The sequence below is a fragment of the Sapajus apella genome, unplaced genomic scaffold (genome assembly GCF_009761245.1).
Source record: "Sapajus apella isolate SASKATOON/1434 unplaced genomic scaffold, GSC_monkey_1.0 scaffold142, whole genome shotgun sequence".
Lineage (NCBI taxonomy): Eukaryota > Metazoa > Chordata > Mammalia > Primates > Cebidae > Sapajus > Sapajus apella.
In genome coordinates, this window is record NW_022437082.1 from 784,152 (window position 1) to 800,326 (window position 16,175).

The 16,175-nt window shown below is 46.4% G+C and overlaps 1 protein-coding gene across 6 annotated transcripts in view; it reads left to right on the forward strand.

The window, feature by feature from the left end:
- Window positions 1-16,175, forward strand: part of MAMLD1 (mastermind like domain containing 1) — a 141,113-nt gene that overhangs the window by 98,503 nt on the left and 26,435 nt on the right. For all 6 annotated transcript variants that reach the window (XM_032264134.1, XM_032264130.1, XM_032264135.1 and 3 more), the window contains 2 exons: window positions 102-1,823; window positions 3,982-4,104. In XM_032264134.1, coding sequence (XP_032120025.1) covers window positions 102-1,823; window positions 3,982-4,104 — 1,845 coding nt within the window. The remainder of the gene's footprint in view (window positions 1-101; window positions 1,824-3,981; window positions 4,105-16,175) is intronic.

Here is a 16,175-nt window from a genome sequence, read left to right on the forward strand (position 1 = left end):
TCCTCCCCTCCCTTCCCCTCCCCTCTCCTCTCCTCTCCTCTCCTCTCTTCTCCTCTCCTTCCCTCTCCTCTCCTCCATCTTCTCTTCTCTTTCAATCACAGGGAACTGTTAAGAGGAGACAAGAAGAAGACCACTTCCAGTTTCCAGACATGGCTGATGGGGGCTACCCTAATAAAATTAAGAGGCCTTGCCTTGAAGATGTCACCCTTGCTATGGGCCCGGGAACCCATCCTGGTACTGCCTGTGCAGAGCTGCAGGTCCCTCCATTGACAATGAATCCTAGCCCTGCGGCTATGGGAGTGGGGGGCCAGTCGTTACTGCTGGAGAACAACCCTATGAACGGCAGCATCATGGGCGCACCATTTGTGGTACCACCGACTACAGAGGTGGGACTGAAAGGGCCAGCTGTTCCTTACTATGAGAAGACCAGCAACGTGCCGGCTGTAGACCAGGAACTCCAGGAGCTGCTAGATGAGCTCACCAAAATTCAAGACCCTTCTGTGAATGAGCTAGATCTTGAGAAGATACTGGGGACCAAGCCAGAAGAGCCACTGGTTTTAGATCATCCCCAGGCAACCCTAAGCACAACTTCCAAGCCTTCAGTTCAGATGTCGCACTTGGAGAGCCTGGCTTCCAGCAAGGACTTTGCTTCTAGCTGCAGCCAAGTTACTGGTGTGTCACTTCAGATCCCACCCTCCTGCACGGGGATCAGCTATTCCATTCCTTCCACCAGTAAGCAGATGATGTCACCGAGTTCTTCAATGGCACAGTCCAAGAGCCAGGTCCAGGCCATGCTCCCTGTCACTCTGCCCCCCTTACCAGTGCCTCAGTGGCATCACGCCCACCAGCTGAAGGCATTGGCAGCCAGCAAGCAGGGGTCTGCTACAAAGCAGCAGGGGCCCACGCCCAGTTGGTCTGGTCTGCCTCCTCCAGGACTGTCTCCACCTTACCGCCCGGTGCCATCACCACACCCACCACCACTGCCGCTGCCAGCACCCCCACCCCCATTCAGCCCCCAGAGCCTCATGGTGTCCTGCATGTCGTCCAACACCTTGTCGGGCAGCACTCTTCAAGGCTCTCCCAATGCCTTACTGTCAAGCATGACGTCCAGCAGCAATGCTGCCTTGGGGCCCCCCATGCCCTATGCTCCTGAGAAGCTCCCCAGCCCTGCTCTCACTCAACAGCCACAGTTTGGCCCACAGAGCTCCCTTCTTGCCAACCTAGTGTCCTCTACCATCAAAACCCCCCAAGGACACCTGATGTCCGCTCTGCCCACCAGCAACCCTGGGCCGTCCCCACCCTATCGCCCAGAGAAGCTCTCCAGCCCAGGCTTGCCGCAGCAGTCCTTCACCCCACAGTGCTCCCTGATCCGAAGCCTCACCCCCACCAGTAATCTTCTAAGCCAGCAACAGCAGCAGCAGCAACAGCAGCAAGCAAATGCAATCTTTAAGCCCATGACCAGCAGCTCATCCAAAACCCTGAGCATGATCATGCAGCAAGGGATGGCAAGCTCCAACCCAGGAGCCACAGAGCCATTTACTTTTGGCAACACTAAGCCCTTGTCCCATTTTATTTCTGAGCCGGCTCCCCAGAAGATGCCCTCCATGCCTGCCACCTCTAGGCAGCCTTCCCTGCTCCACTACCTGCAGCAGCCGACACCAACACAGGCATCTTCAGCCACTGCCTCCTCTACGGCCACCGCCACCTTGCAGCAGCAACAGCAGCCTGACCATTCTTCATTCCTTCTGCAGCAGATGATGCAGCAACCCCAGCGTTTTCAGCGATCAGTGGCCTCAGATCCCATGCCTGTTCTGCCTAGACAGGTAAGACAATCTCCTATCTGGCTGTGTTCTTTTGTTTTGGAAATAACAACTGTGTTTCATGCTGCCAATATCTGGCTCTGGAGGGCAAATCCAGGCTATAGTTCTCTCTGAGACCGGAAATGACTCTGAAAAAGTCTACTGAAGTCAGCTAATCCTGTGTGGTTAAAAGCACAGTGTTAATGAGGCCAAGGTTACTGTTTCAGTGCCTGTTCAGGTCACCCAACTTCCCTGGAAGGAAAGCTGCACCCACAAGGTGCTCCCGGTGGAGGGAGCTAGGGAGGACAAGTCTGAATACAGAAATGCCTTCCCTGCACTGGGCTGCATAGCGAGACTAGTGGAGCCTTCTTAAGATGTGTAAGGAAATTGCACTGAAGCATTTAAATCTTGTCCCTGCTGGCAGAAGGATAAACACTGAGCCTTCTGAAAATGCTACAGCAAACTTTTGCTGAGCAACCTCAGCGTGCCGTTCGTCACTGTACTGGATACTCAGGCAGGCCGTGAAAGGAACTTGTTAGGTAGTGACTCTAATCGTCTCCATTTTACAAATGAAGAAACTGAAGCTCAGAGAGTTGAAAGACTTGCATAGAGCCGCATAGTTCGCAAGGGACAGCGCAGGAACTTGAAGCCAGGTGTTCTCACTCCAGAGCCTGTGCTCTTGAAATTACTTTTGACTTCTTGTCCTCCCTCATCTCCTCCAGGCCTTTCAATCACGAAATGCGGCTGATTCCACCTGTGTCTAGTGCAGTTCCGAGTTTCCATTGCTGCGACCCCTGCCTGTATTAGTTATATGTGGCTGCATAACAAATTACCCCATGCACCAACTTCAAACTATATGCATACGTTACCCCACATCCTGATTTCTGGGTGTCAGGAATCCTGGCATGGTTTAACTGAGTCTTCTGGCCGAGTATCTCCTAAGGCTGCAGTCATCTCAATTGGGAAGGAGCTGCTTCCAAGCCCACTCATGTGGTTGCTGGCAGGAAGCGGTTCCTTGCAGGTTGTTGGACTGAGGCCTCGGTTTCTCATGAGCTATTGGCCAGAGGCCTCCCTCGGTTCCTTGCCACATGGCCTCTTCACAGAGCATCTCAAAACATGACAGCTGGCTTCATCTGAGTGAGCATGAGAGAGTGTGCCAGTGAAGCTGGGTAATGTGGGGAGAGGCAGGAGGGATAGTGCCAGTAAGTCAGAAGTCACAGTCTCCATGACCTAGTCTGGGAAGTAACATCCCACTACTTTTGCTGTATTCTGTTCATTAGATGTAAGCCAGAGGAGACTTCATGAGGGTGTAAATACAAGGAGGCTCCATGGGGCCAGGTCACACGTCTGGCTACACAGAACACTCAGTCACCATCTACCATCCCTGCTTCCCATTCCTCTCATCCTTGCCCAAGTCCAGGTCCTCTTGATTCTTTGTCTGAATGCATACAGTTGACCCTTAACTGGTCTCTCCCAATAAACCATCCATTGCTCTATGAGCCATCTTGCTAAAACAGTGGCCTGATCATGTTTTACACTTGCTCAGAAGTCCCCAGAGGCCTGTAAGCTGCCCCCCCCCCCAGCCTCCTGGGCCCTTCAGCATCCGTCAGGCCCTGCCTTGCACTTCTATAACCCAGAAGCGCCTGCAGCACTTGGCCTACACTATGTGGTCTCAGCCTTTACTCCGGCCGTTCCCTGGGCCTGGCCATCGCTTCCTGCATTTTCTCTCCTGTCCAACACCTGCAGCTCCTTAGGCTCAGGCACCATCCCCTCCAGGAAGCTTCTCCGTGACTGTCCTCAGTACTTCCATTTCCCACTGTGTCTCCCTCTTCTCCCTCTTCTGGAGAGTGGTCAAGGAGGAGATAACATAAAGTGCTTGGCCAAGGAAAGCACCTGTCAGGGGCTGACCTCTTATTCAAGAGCTCTGTATGAGTATGACTGTGGCAGTCCCTAGAGTACAGAGGTTGCGTCTTTTCCATCCAGGTTTCCTGGAGCGTAACCATGCAGAGTGCTTAACACCAGGAAGCTGGTCATTTGATAGACCACACGGCAAGCAGAGTTCCCATGGGGGTGGTCGGGGGAGCGGTGTGGAGACAGGCAAAGCAGGCAGGACACGGCAGGCCACCTGGGGCTCGGGCCCTGGTCTGCAGTTCAGGAGTACTTTGGTTTGATTTTATTATAGGGCTGTTGCCATCTGTTTGCATGGACTTCTGCAGCTAGCTCGGTGAAGCCCCAGCATCAACACGGGAACTCTTTCACTAGCAGGCAAGATCCTCAGCCTGGAGACGTGTCACCAGCTATCATTGTGAGCCTTTCTGTTTTGTTTTGTCTTCAACTGGGTACATTTTTGTAGACTGATTGTGTTGTCCCAGAGCTGGATCATCTGGCTCGGGGGGAGAATTCTTAATGATTGGGATCATGCAAATCATACCCAACCAATGACCTAGGTGGGGCTGGAGAAAACGTTCGGGAGAAAGACCAAGCAGCCAAGCTCCCTGTGGCTAGGAGCACAATAAAGGGATCAAGTGACCTTTGCCAACAGGGGCAAGAAGCTGAGTTCCCCAAATGGGGTGCTATTGCCACCAAGAGCTGCCTTTCCAGCCCGTGCTGGCCTGTGCCCAGAGACCAGGCATGGGACCTGGTGCTTCACCTGCCTTTTCTCATTTTAATCCTCAGAGGTAGGGGCTGTTACCATTCCCTTGAGAGTTGGGGGAAAAGGCACAGAGAAGTAACCAATGTTGCCCACAGTCACACAGCAAGTTGGGGCCAGAGCAGGCAATCTGGCTACAGAGCCCACGCTCACACACCCATGCATGGGGCACTGCCTCTGGAGCCTTCTGTTTCCACTGTCACCTCTTAATTGCTTCCTTCTCTACAAGTGAAGGTGATGACAGGTTGCCTGGGAATTAAGTGTGTTAATACATCTAAAGCACTTTGTACAGGGCCTGGCATACAGTACGTGCTGATAAGGGGTTTGCTATCACTAGGACTCTACCTTCTGACCCTGCGCTCCCAGATCTGTTTCATGGGGCTAAGATGTGGTTCTAAAATCCAGTAGCTGTGGAAGAACAGACATGAGCTGCGCTCTCTCCAAACCCCATACCCACCATGAGATTGACAGGAATTGTGTGGCCTCTGAGCCTTGCGGGTTCCTTCTGCTCTAAGCCCTCCCCCTCCTGAACAACTCCCAGCCTGATGGGAAAGGGGAAAGGGCCATCCCTGCCCTGCAGGATGGGGATCTCACTTGGCTCCCTGGCACTCTCACTGGACTCCTCTCCCTAGCATTGTTCTCTACCTGGTATTCTTCCAGGCCTCCAAGCGGGGGGTCTCCAGTTCTCCTGTTTCTTCTTATAGCCTCTCCCCTTTAACTCTAAGACCTAAGAACTCAGGACTGGTCACTCTTCCAGGGGAGAGAAAAATAATAAAGAAAAAAGTGAGTGTTTGAGGCAAGAGCTGGAACCACTGTGGAAGGACAGATGGTGGCCCCAATGGTGGGGAAAAACATGTTTCTCACTTCCAGCAGGCTAAGCAAATTTCCCAAGTTTTACTGATGGCCAAGCTGAGCCTCAGGAACAGTGATTACCTATGATATGGCATTTACTAGCTTGTGGATAATGGTTACAATGGAAAAACTGGACATTCATTTGAATCTGGATCTTTGGGGTCTTGTGAGGGGCTTGGGGGCTTTTTTGATTTTTGTCTGTTTGTTTCTTTAGAGACAGGGTCTCACTATATTTCCCAGTCTGGTCTCAAACTCCTGGGCTAAAGTGATCCTCCCAACTCAGCCTCCCAAAGCACTGGGATTACAGGCATGAGTCACTGTGCCTGGCCTAAGTCTGAGTTTTCTAAAGGAGTTATTTCTAAATGTGAGATGAGACACAAACTCTTGAGTAAGCGGAAAGGTCAAATCCAGCCTTCTATATAGGGACTCATTTTTATGTACAGACCAGCATCTCTCTACTTGGGGGATTTTGCTTTACCAGTGGAGTGAACTATTCAAGTTCAATGGACCATTCATGTCCACATAAGGTAAAAGGCAAATGCCACGTGACTTTGAGGCAGCTGTTTAGCATGGGAGGTTGAGCAAGGGCACTGGAGGCAGACAGATCAGAGGCTCATGTCTGGTTACAGATGCTGACTGATTCAGTTCCTGTGAGCAGTGTTACTCAAGCCCTGGGCCTCAGCTGAAAATGGGAAAAGGAGTAGTCCCCTTCACATAGGCATTGGAAAGGCAAAGGAGAAGCTAACTCGAAACTGCTTAGGGCGGTGCCCAGCACACACTACAGGCTCAGCCTTGTGGGCTTGGACCTGAAACCTCCGGGGCCTGATGAGTTTCCAAAATGAGAACATTTGGGACTTTAGGAAGGTAATGTGGTACAAATGCCAAATGTCACACAACCCTCCAGTGGAATCTGAGGCAGCATTTCATTACTTTTGCAGAGAAATGTCAACATTTAAGCAAGTCCAGAGTTAACGTTTGCCCCCACATAAAATTTGGCACCAAATTTACAAAAGTAAAATTGGTCTTTATAGCTTCTTGGACTGGAAGTTACAGATAAGGGATGTGGACCTGAAATTATTAAAGGAGGGATCTTTAACTCCTTTTGGAGTTGCAACACCCATAGTTTCTCAGGTTTTAATGACCCCAAATTGCATCACTGGATTTCCCGCCCTCCCTCCGGGCTGGGTGATATGTCTTGATGTTTAATCAGACTGAGGCATAATGAATTTTGTTTGCATAATCTAATGTCCCTTATCCCCGAAGATTATTGGAGATACCTTGGTGTGTTGCAAAAGTCAGGGTTAGGACTTACTTCAGTTTTACTATTCACGACTGCAGTACAGATCTTACATTTACTCAAAGGCAAAAAGAAATCTGTCAAGGAGATGGGAGTTGAACTGTGGAAGAGTGGGGATAGCAAGAGGCAGCCTCTGGCTAGAGTGTCCTCAGTGCACGTGCATTTGAGCCGCACTCAGATCTGCAGAGCTGGGAGTGCGGTTTCATGGGGAGGAGGGATGTGGACAGAGGCCAGTTGGAATAAGAACAAAAAAAGCCTGGAATCTGATCCTTGAGGCAGGCTGTACAGCACAGGGGAAGAGGGCAGCTGTGGGGAAATAGACCAAGGAGGCACATAATGTTGTTTTGGCAAATATGGAGAGGGTAGAGAAGGGGGACTCACATCTGCCTTAGAGAAGGCTGGATTAAGCCCTACTGGGTCTGATATGCTTTCTATCTTAAGGATAAGCTTTAGCGTAGGCAGTCATGAACACCGGACAATTGCGGAGGCAGTGAACTTGCCATCTTCCCTTTCTGAGGGGTTGGGCCTGAGGAGGATCTGGGCAGCTCCATCTGAAGTGGGGCCTTGGGGAAGGCCCCCATTATCCTCACCTGTGGCCTCTCACCCCTGGTAGACTGAGCCCTCCGAAGTGCAGTAATTCCAGTACCCATGGCCTGAAGAGAGATGGCACAGGGCAGGGGGCACAGGCCCTGGGGCTGGGCTCAAAGCCAAGTTCAAGAAAGCTCAGACTTCGGATCACTTGGGTACAAATCCCAGCTCTGCCACCTTTTCTATTGGACAAGCGATTTACCCTCTCCAGGCCTCAGTCTGTAAAATGGAGGAACTAGTATACCTATCTCATGGGGCTGCTGTGAGGACTAAATGGGATGAGGTAAAGCGCTTGGCATAGGGCCTGGTACACAATTATGCTCCATCGATATTCGCTGTAATTCTCAGGAAAGTTTCTGAAACCCAGAATACCAGTAACCCAATGGAATGAGTTTAGTTGGCCTTGGCTCAGCATCCAGGCTCCTCTCTGACCCCCAGGGGTGGACGGTGACTTGGAGAGAAAGGGCAGGGGGGAAGTTAAGTAACTCTGGGGCTGCATGCCCATGGACAGCTCCAGAGTAGGGGTGTTAATGAAGACACTGTCAGATGGCTAACGAGCAGCCAAGGCAGCGGACACAGGTCGGTGACTCCAGAAGAAGTAGAGCCGCTGAGCCAGGCTGTGGGTTCCTGAGTTCCCCCGACCAGTGAGTAGGGAAGAATGTTGTCTTCTCTTCCCTCTAAGCATAGCTGAGCTGCCTGGAGTTATGTAGATGCTGAATAACAAATGCAACCCCAGGACGACTTTAGGTGGGCAGAGAGGAGGGGGAAAGGGCCAGCTGCTTGCAGCATGCTTAGGGGTGCCTGCCATTTCAAGACTCAGCAGAGGGTTTACTGCTGAGACACAGCGATAGTGACAGGGCAGAGAGTGTGTACATGAGTGGCAGAGGAAGGAGCGCTGGTCCTGCATAGTCATGGCGCACAGAGCACGCATTCTGAAGGGATGCCTCCTGCTCTCCTCTCCTTTCTGTCCTTCTCCAACATTCACTCTCACTCCCAAAGCCTCCAAAAAGAATCTTTGCAGAAACCCAAGATTCCTTTTGCTTTGAACTTCCAAGGCTCCACTAGTCCACTCAGTAGGGAATAACCTTTAATTACTACTGTCTCAATTAGCTCTGCAAATTCAATTCTTTATGTTTGAACCGTGACTTCTCATTGAAAACAAAGATGATCAAACCAGGTTAGTGAGGCCAAGAGAATTTCCTATTGTGATCAAAGTTACCTCTGCTCCATTTACAACTAGTGAGTCAGGAGAGGCAGAGATGGCAAGTGAGCCTTTTCCTAGTCTCAGAATCACTCTTTCACATTTTAAAAAGTACTTATTACCTTACTGAAATGCATGACCTCCACCCCCAAATCAGATACACCACATATTTTCAAGGAAGGGCCTGTCACCTTGGACTTGCAGGTCTTCTCACTCACTTCCCTGTGTTCCTCTCTCGTTTCGAGAGTAAGGCTTGGGGGAGAGCACTACTGCTGGCTGTGTTCTTAGAGAAATTTGGTCTTTTGCTAATTCTGGCGAGAAACATCACAGATTTTATTTCAAAGGTTAGTCCCGCTAAAATGCAAGAACAGAAGCCTCTGGAGGAAACTCTGTATTGTCCACCAGTCAAATGATAACTAAGGAAGAGCCTCCACTTGCCAGATAAAGGATTGGGGACCAGACAGTCAGATTTCAAAGAGCGTATGGGTCAGAGCCAAGGCCCGCCCTGTGCGTTTTCTCTGCCAGACATGGAAATGTTTTCCTGAATGAGCATTCTTATTTTGTATTTAAACATGGTACATACAAGCTTAGTTTTAACATTCTTTCTAAATTAAGCTGCAAAGAGCCGTTTGGTTTCGGGGAACTTTTTCTTTGCTGCTTTGGGTGGAACTATGATTAGACACAGTGTAACATGCATTTTGAAAATTCGGGGACCGATATCACAGTGTTGAAAATGTTTTGTTTTAAGCACTCTAAATTGCCAGGAAATGAAACCACATGGGCTGTTGAATTTGGGAAACACAGGCTTAGAACTTGGTATTAATCTTACCAAGAATCAAAAAGAATTTCAGTTTCTTTTTCGGTTTCTAAGAGCCATTAGCAATTCTCCACCTCAAAGCTATTTTTCTTTTTGAAAAACTGGAAACTTAGAATGAGCTGCTTGTTAAATGCTAACATTGTAAATGTCAACATTTTTTTCTTTTAAAAGTTAAAGAATAAGAGAGATGACTCTTTCAAATGAAGGCAATTTTACACTGTTCCCCTGGAGCCATGAGTTAGTGTGGTCAACCCCAAAACTTATGGAGGTGCACAAAGCCCCCCACTTAAGATGCATCAGTAATAGAGATTAGTAGATAGACTTTTTTCATTGCTTAGTAACTGGCTTATGAAAGCTGAAGAGGCAATCATTTTCAGAAACCTCCTGTCAAGTTTTTTGTTTGTTTGTTTTTATTTTCTGAAGAGAAACTAAAGAAACTTGCTGAAATTGAGATGCCCAAAATGAGTCCTTAAAAAAATGAAGGGTATAAATTATTTTATGCTAAGTTAATTAAAACAACCTACTTATTTGTCATTGTAAAGTGAGGCAAGGAATCTCACTGTGGCTTTCAAAGAGCGTAAGAGGACAGAAATAAATCATCGTATCATGCTGCTTTAAGCTGTATCTCCTTAGGAATACCTGCAAACCCAAAACACAGAACACCATATGGAGCAAGCAGTCCAGTTCTGTTCACATAACAAAGGTGAAAGAGAAGTCCTATTGCTCTACTACTACTGTGTCCCCAGGTGAAAAGTTTGCAAAATGTAAACAAAATCTAGAGCAGTTGAAAGTCACTGTAGACTTGCTCCATTCAGCTGTGGCCCTAACACCTACAGCCAGCATTGTCTCTGAGTGCAGGAGTGGATGGTGCAGAAAGACAAGGGGGATTGGAGATGCGACCCATCAGTCCAGGTGAGCAAAGGATGAGTACTCAGAGGGCTCCACTGCCTCCTCCCTTCCCCGTCCTGTGCCTTCCCCAGCTTCCATCTCTCAGATCCACTCATGGTCCCATATCGTGGATTATAGAATCCTTCCTGAGTCTATTTGTACTTTTAGCCTGTTCTGTCCCTTAGGGATTGACAAATCCCACAATCTGGGCCTGCTCTGTAAAACAACTGTGTGTGCCCTGACCTGGCTGCTTTTGAGCTTGAAGGGGACCACAGAGGGTATGATACTGCCTACATTTAAAGCACCCTGCCCCCAGTCCCAAAAGAAAGAGTTGCTGCTTTTTCCTAAGTAGTTGAAACAGTCTGAGATTTTATCTGATTTTGTTATTTTGCCCACAATGACAAACAGTGCTTTTGTTTGTTTTTGCTAGATGAGGGTTTATCATGTTGGTTGCCCCCATCTAAAGCAGTAAGGTTGTTGAAAGTCAAAAGCAGCAGAAAGGCCCAAGAGATCATTCCCCCCTCGCCCACAGGCTCACCTCTGCAGGTGTCTTCAGATGGCTGACTCTTAACTCCCGTCTCAGCAACAGCTTTTAAGATAGAGAGTGGAATAAAGGGTCAACATTCATCCATTACTTCGATGCTTTCTCCCTTACCCCATGTGAACCAAGTTTCTTGGTAATGTGCAGCTAGGACTCACACAGATGAAAAGCACAGAGCCACAGGTCTTGGTATGGATTCTTGGAGTTTGGTGCACAGGAAAAATAAAAGTGGAGGCTCCAGGACATGATGCTTATAGTCCTGGGCCAAAGGTGGCCTTGAGGGCCTGAAAGATGCATAGCTCTACTTCGCCAGAAATTATCCCAACTCTTGCTTTGCTTTTGGGAGATTTCAATTCGCAGCTAAAGGTTCAGGTTTTGGCCGGCTTTTTCCCCTGTAGCATGCTACCAAATTCTGCCATCCTCCAGTTTTGAGCAGAGGAGGTGAGCATAGCTGTGGGGATGCATATTCTCCTGCAGGCCCATATCAGGGTGGCCCATGAAGAGAATTTGCCAAAGCCAGCTGGCTCAGCAGGCCAACAGATGAAGGTGGACTCCTCATTTGTAATTGGGATTAATGATCATTTATTTCCATGTGACAAAGCTTTGAATGATGTGGGAGGCCCTCGCCCATCCCTGAGTGGGAATGAGTGGGAATGAATCCATGACCCTTTCCCTTTATCTGGCAATCCTTTCAAAGATGAGCTCTGGAAAATGTGAACAGACAGTGCACTCCACTATAGCTTTCCAATTTCACGTCTTCAAACACCAGCATCTTGACAGGATGGCTATTTAAACACATACACACAGAGAGAGAAAATAACAAGTGTTGGTGAGGATGTGGAGAAGTTGGAACGCTTGTGCATTGTTGGTGGGAATGTGAAAAAGTATACCCACTGTGGAAAAAAAGTATGGAAGTTCCTCAAAAAATTACACATAGCAATACCATATGATCCAGTGATTCCACTTCTGGGTATACGCCTAAAACAATTGAAAGCAAGGCTGGACACAGTGGTTCATACCTGTAATCCCAGCACTTTGGGAAGCCAAGGTGGGAGGATCGTCTGAGGCCAGGAGTTCAACACCAGTCTGGGCAACATAGCGAGACCTCACCTCTACAAAAATTTACCTAAATTTACCATAGCGAGATCCCACCTCTACAAAAATTTATCAAAATTAACCAGGCATGGTGGCACATGCCTGTAGTTTCAGCTACTCTCTGGAGGCTGAGGTGGGAGGATTACTTGAGTCCAGGAGGTTAATATTGCAGTGAGCGTTGATCGTCGCCCTGCACTGCAACCTGGGTGACATAGCGAGACCCCATCTCAAAAAATTAAAGAAAGAAAGAATTGAAACCAGGGGCACAACCAGTTGTTTGTACACCAGTGTTCATAGCATCGTTGTTCACAGTAGTCAAAAGAGAGAAACAACCCAAATGTCCATCAGCTAATGAATGGATAAACAAAATGCAGCGTGCCCATGCAACAGATTATCATTCAGCTTTAAAAAGGAAGGAAATTCTGACATGTGCTTTAGCATGGACGATCGTTGAAGGCATTATGCTGAGCAAAATAAGCCAGTCACAAAAGGACAAATGTTATATCATTCCACTCATGTGAGGTCCCTAGAGCAGTCCAATCCATGGAGAAAGACAATAGAAGTGTGAGTGACAGGAGTTGGGGAGGGAAGAAAGTAAGAGTTCATGTTTAACGGGGACAGAGTTTCAGTATAGGAGAAAGTTCTGGAGATGGATGGCGGTGATAGTTGCACAACACTGTGAGTGTACTTAATGCCACTGAATTGTACACTTAAAAATTGTTAAAATAGTACATTTTATGCTATACATATTTTCACCACAATGAAAAAGTAAAGACTGCAGCTTAAATTACTTGCTAGTCCTCTCCTAATCAAAAGCAGTCTTTTCTTTTTCAATAATATTAGTGTACAATCTAAAAGAAGCAGCAAGCTGAACTGCTCATTTTCCATCCCTGGGAAGAACACTATTGACTGAGCATCCACTCATCATGTTGTATGGGCCATCTGGGTTTTCTGTATGTCTTACTGAGGTGCGTATTTGTTAAATGCACAGGCATAACCAGAAATAACTTTCCTGGAAAATTGAACATAATGGCTGTCCCTCTTTTGACATTTTGAAGAAATGATAATATGTGGGTGGGGGAAACAAAGCAGTGACTGTAAACAAGAACGGACATTATCTCTGCTTCTGAATGGGATAAGAAACCCACTCGCTTTATTAGCTCTCTGGTATATCTGCATGTCTGGAAACACCAAGATGACTCACAGTTTGCTGAGTAATACAGGAGCCAGCAGAATGGTGCTAGCTACTTGCCATCTCTGACTGGCTTTCTGTGCAAACTGTCCCTCTAGAGCAAGTGCTAGGCCTTGGAAGAGAGTTCTGAAAAAGGTTGTGGATCTCAACTACAGGAGAACCAGCCCCTAAGGCCTTGACACTGATACACAAAGCAGGACTCCTCTGACCAATGCCAAAATGACTTTTAGAAAGTTCACAGCTGGTCATTCTGTCCCTGCTCACGCTCCAGCTCACAAGATCTCTGGTTTCTGCCTTTCAGAGTGTGGCGATGTTCACTTCTTCATCACAGTTCTTTGTGATTTGTCCGCTTCTTCACTTGGTAGTAAACTCCTCAGGCGTAGGAAGATGTCTTCTCTAGTTCTGTAAATGTGAGCTGAATGATCCTTGGAATGAATGAGTAGAACATAGCGGGGAATGAACCAATGAATGGGCTATATCTGCTAGCCTCTGCAGAATGCTAAGTTCCTGAAACTGTTTTGAGTGTTTTAGAGGAATTATTGATAGACACTCTCAGTTCTCAAGGCTTGCGAGCCTGATTAACTCTTATAGTCTTGTGCTAGGCAGAAGGGAGAACTTTGCATCTGCATGTAGGGCCCATTTACCCAGTGACCACGATGCATTTCTCTGGTCCAGTTAAGCTTCTTGTCCTTTTATAGCACTTGTGCAATGTCTGAAAACGTGATTTCTTCAACTTCCAACAAATACACGATTTCATACAGCAAGTGGTAATTTCACTGGTTGTTCTGTTGTTTCTGCTGTTGTTGTTGTCATTTAATGCAATTTACAAAGACAAAACAAAACTTCTGGCTGACATTTCACATACCACAGTGACAGCGGCACATGGTAAGAAAAGCCAAAAACAGCTAGCTTAGAAATTCAGGCCACTCATTTTATTACTTTTCCCTGGTTAAGGACCGTTCATACCACTTTGGGGTGGTACTAATACTCTTAATATAAGCCAATCGATTTTGGTCAGTTCTAAGAGCAGCAAGTGGTCTTCACTTACACACAGTGTGTTTGTAACTCTGCTATTTCTTTATGACTAGCACAGTATAAAGCGAATATTTTTGAAAGGCTGTTAAGCATATGTTCTCCTGGTAGGCTTAAATATATAAGAACACTTGATAGTATTTAAATAAGCTCCCATCGCTGGTTTTAAAAAAAATTAAGAGGTTTATTTTAGTAGTTCATGAGCAGAGATTCTACATTCTTTATGGAAATTATCTTTTTAGATTTTTTCTTTTATTTGTTATTCTGATTTTGACATCCATATTATTCACTTTTTATTCTTTTGTTTGCTTTGTTGACTTTTAATTTGGAAATGTCTTGTTTGGCAGAATAATATCACAAGGAGGCCCTTTCCCCTAGCACCTACCCCGTAAGGTCTCCTGACTCCCTTATGCTCTATGAATTGCCCTAGTTCAACATTGATACAGCTCAAAGGAGCAGAATGGGGTTGAAAGAGCAGCCTCTAGCAATGGCCTTGACCATGTCAATTCCCTGTACATTCATATAGATGTGGAATTATATAGATCTGTTCTGCCCAGCTTGTTCCACAATAGCTGGTGAGCAGAACCACTCTTCCAACCTCTGTAGTTATTCTGCACTGCAAGAGGCACGAGAATTCATTCATTAATAAACTTGTGTAAATTGGCTTTTTGAATGACAACGTGTTCTTAGGAACGTCAGACTTCACCAAGTCCCTGCTGCAAACAAAGTCTGCATTGTGATTTATCAGACCTAGATTGACATCCACTTTAGAGTTTAGAATCCTTCTCCATGCCTCACTTTTGAGACAAATCACAAAATCTTGAGGTTCATCAACATTCTAGTACAATATGCCACCCAAAGTTTAAGAGTCTCTTAGAGATTTGAAGACAACTGTAATGTTTCCACTGAGTCTCTTTTTTCCCCCAATTCTTTACCCCTATCTTGGCCGCTGGCCTCTGAACTGATCACAGAGCATTGGAATGAGGGCCTCTGGGTAAGTAAGGCTCTACTACACTGATCAAATGCTCCAGGTACATTTGTCCCAGTAGAGAGGAAAGCAAGATATTCACTCCTCTTTTCCTAACAATCTACTTTATTCCTGCTCCCCAACATCCCACTTGCAAGGGTAGCAGCTGCATCCCCCATTTCTCTTGCCCGAGCTCATTGTCCAAACCAATGCCAATTCAAAAATTTCCCCCAAAGAGGTTCCTGAAGGCAAACATTGCTCTGTAACCCTGAACTTCATTTATGTCTATTTCTCACTCTCTCATTATATAAAGTTTTAAAAATAATATTAGACTAGGAATTGAGAAAGAGAATGAGCTCTCACAATTGTTTCTGGAGCCATCACCATCCTACCCAGCAACACCTTTTACAGGTTTTTAATTTTTTTGTTTACAGTTATTACCTTTGAAACAAATCTTGACTTTCTGGTATGTTCTTGGACTTTTCCAGGGACTTAAAAATTAAGAAACAATTTTCTTCACAGAAACCCACAAAGTACATATTCTAGTTTGCATCAGAATTGAATATGGTCCAGAAATTCTTAATATTGTTAAGCTAGACTATTGCAGCTAAAATATGTATCACATTCAACTAATGCATATTGAAGAGCTTGAGTACCACACTTGAGATCTGAATGAAGAGCCCAGTATTGTGATATTTGATCCATATTGAATGTATTTGCTAGAGTGCATTGTACAGATGGTTCAGTTGTGCTAGATTTCTCTCTACAAATGAATTGGTCTTAGATAAAAAGAAACATGACTCAAGGCTGAGAAGGGTTCGGCAGGCCCCAAGCTTCATCATTAAAAATTGGGTGTTTTTTAATGTGAGGCTGGAGGTATAAAGCAGACCTCATGAACTCAGGGGTCTGAGAGGCCAGGCCAGATTATCACTTGGGATGTATCCAGTCTCAGTTAGCAGACAGCGCAATTCACAGTGACTCCTGAAAATTAAAGTCCGGCAGTTGGACAGATTTCAGGGTTGGTTTGAATCAAAGTTGTTCCTCAGTGTCACCAAAGATGCTGTTTCTTTTTTTTTTTTTTTTAAGGGTGAATTTTTTTTAATTTATTTTTTATTTTTTTTCCATTTATTTATTTTATTGCATTTTAGGTTTGAGGGTACATGTGAAGAACATGCAAGATTGTTGCATAGGTACACACATGGCAGTGTGATTTGCTGCCTTCCTCCCCATCACCTACATCTGGCATCTCTCCCCTT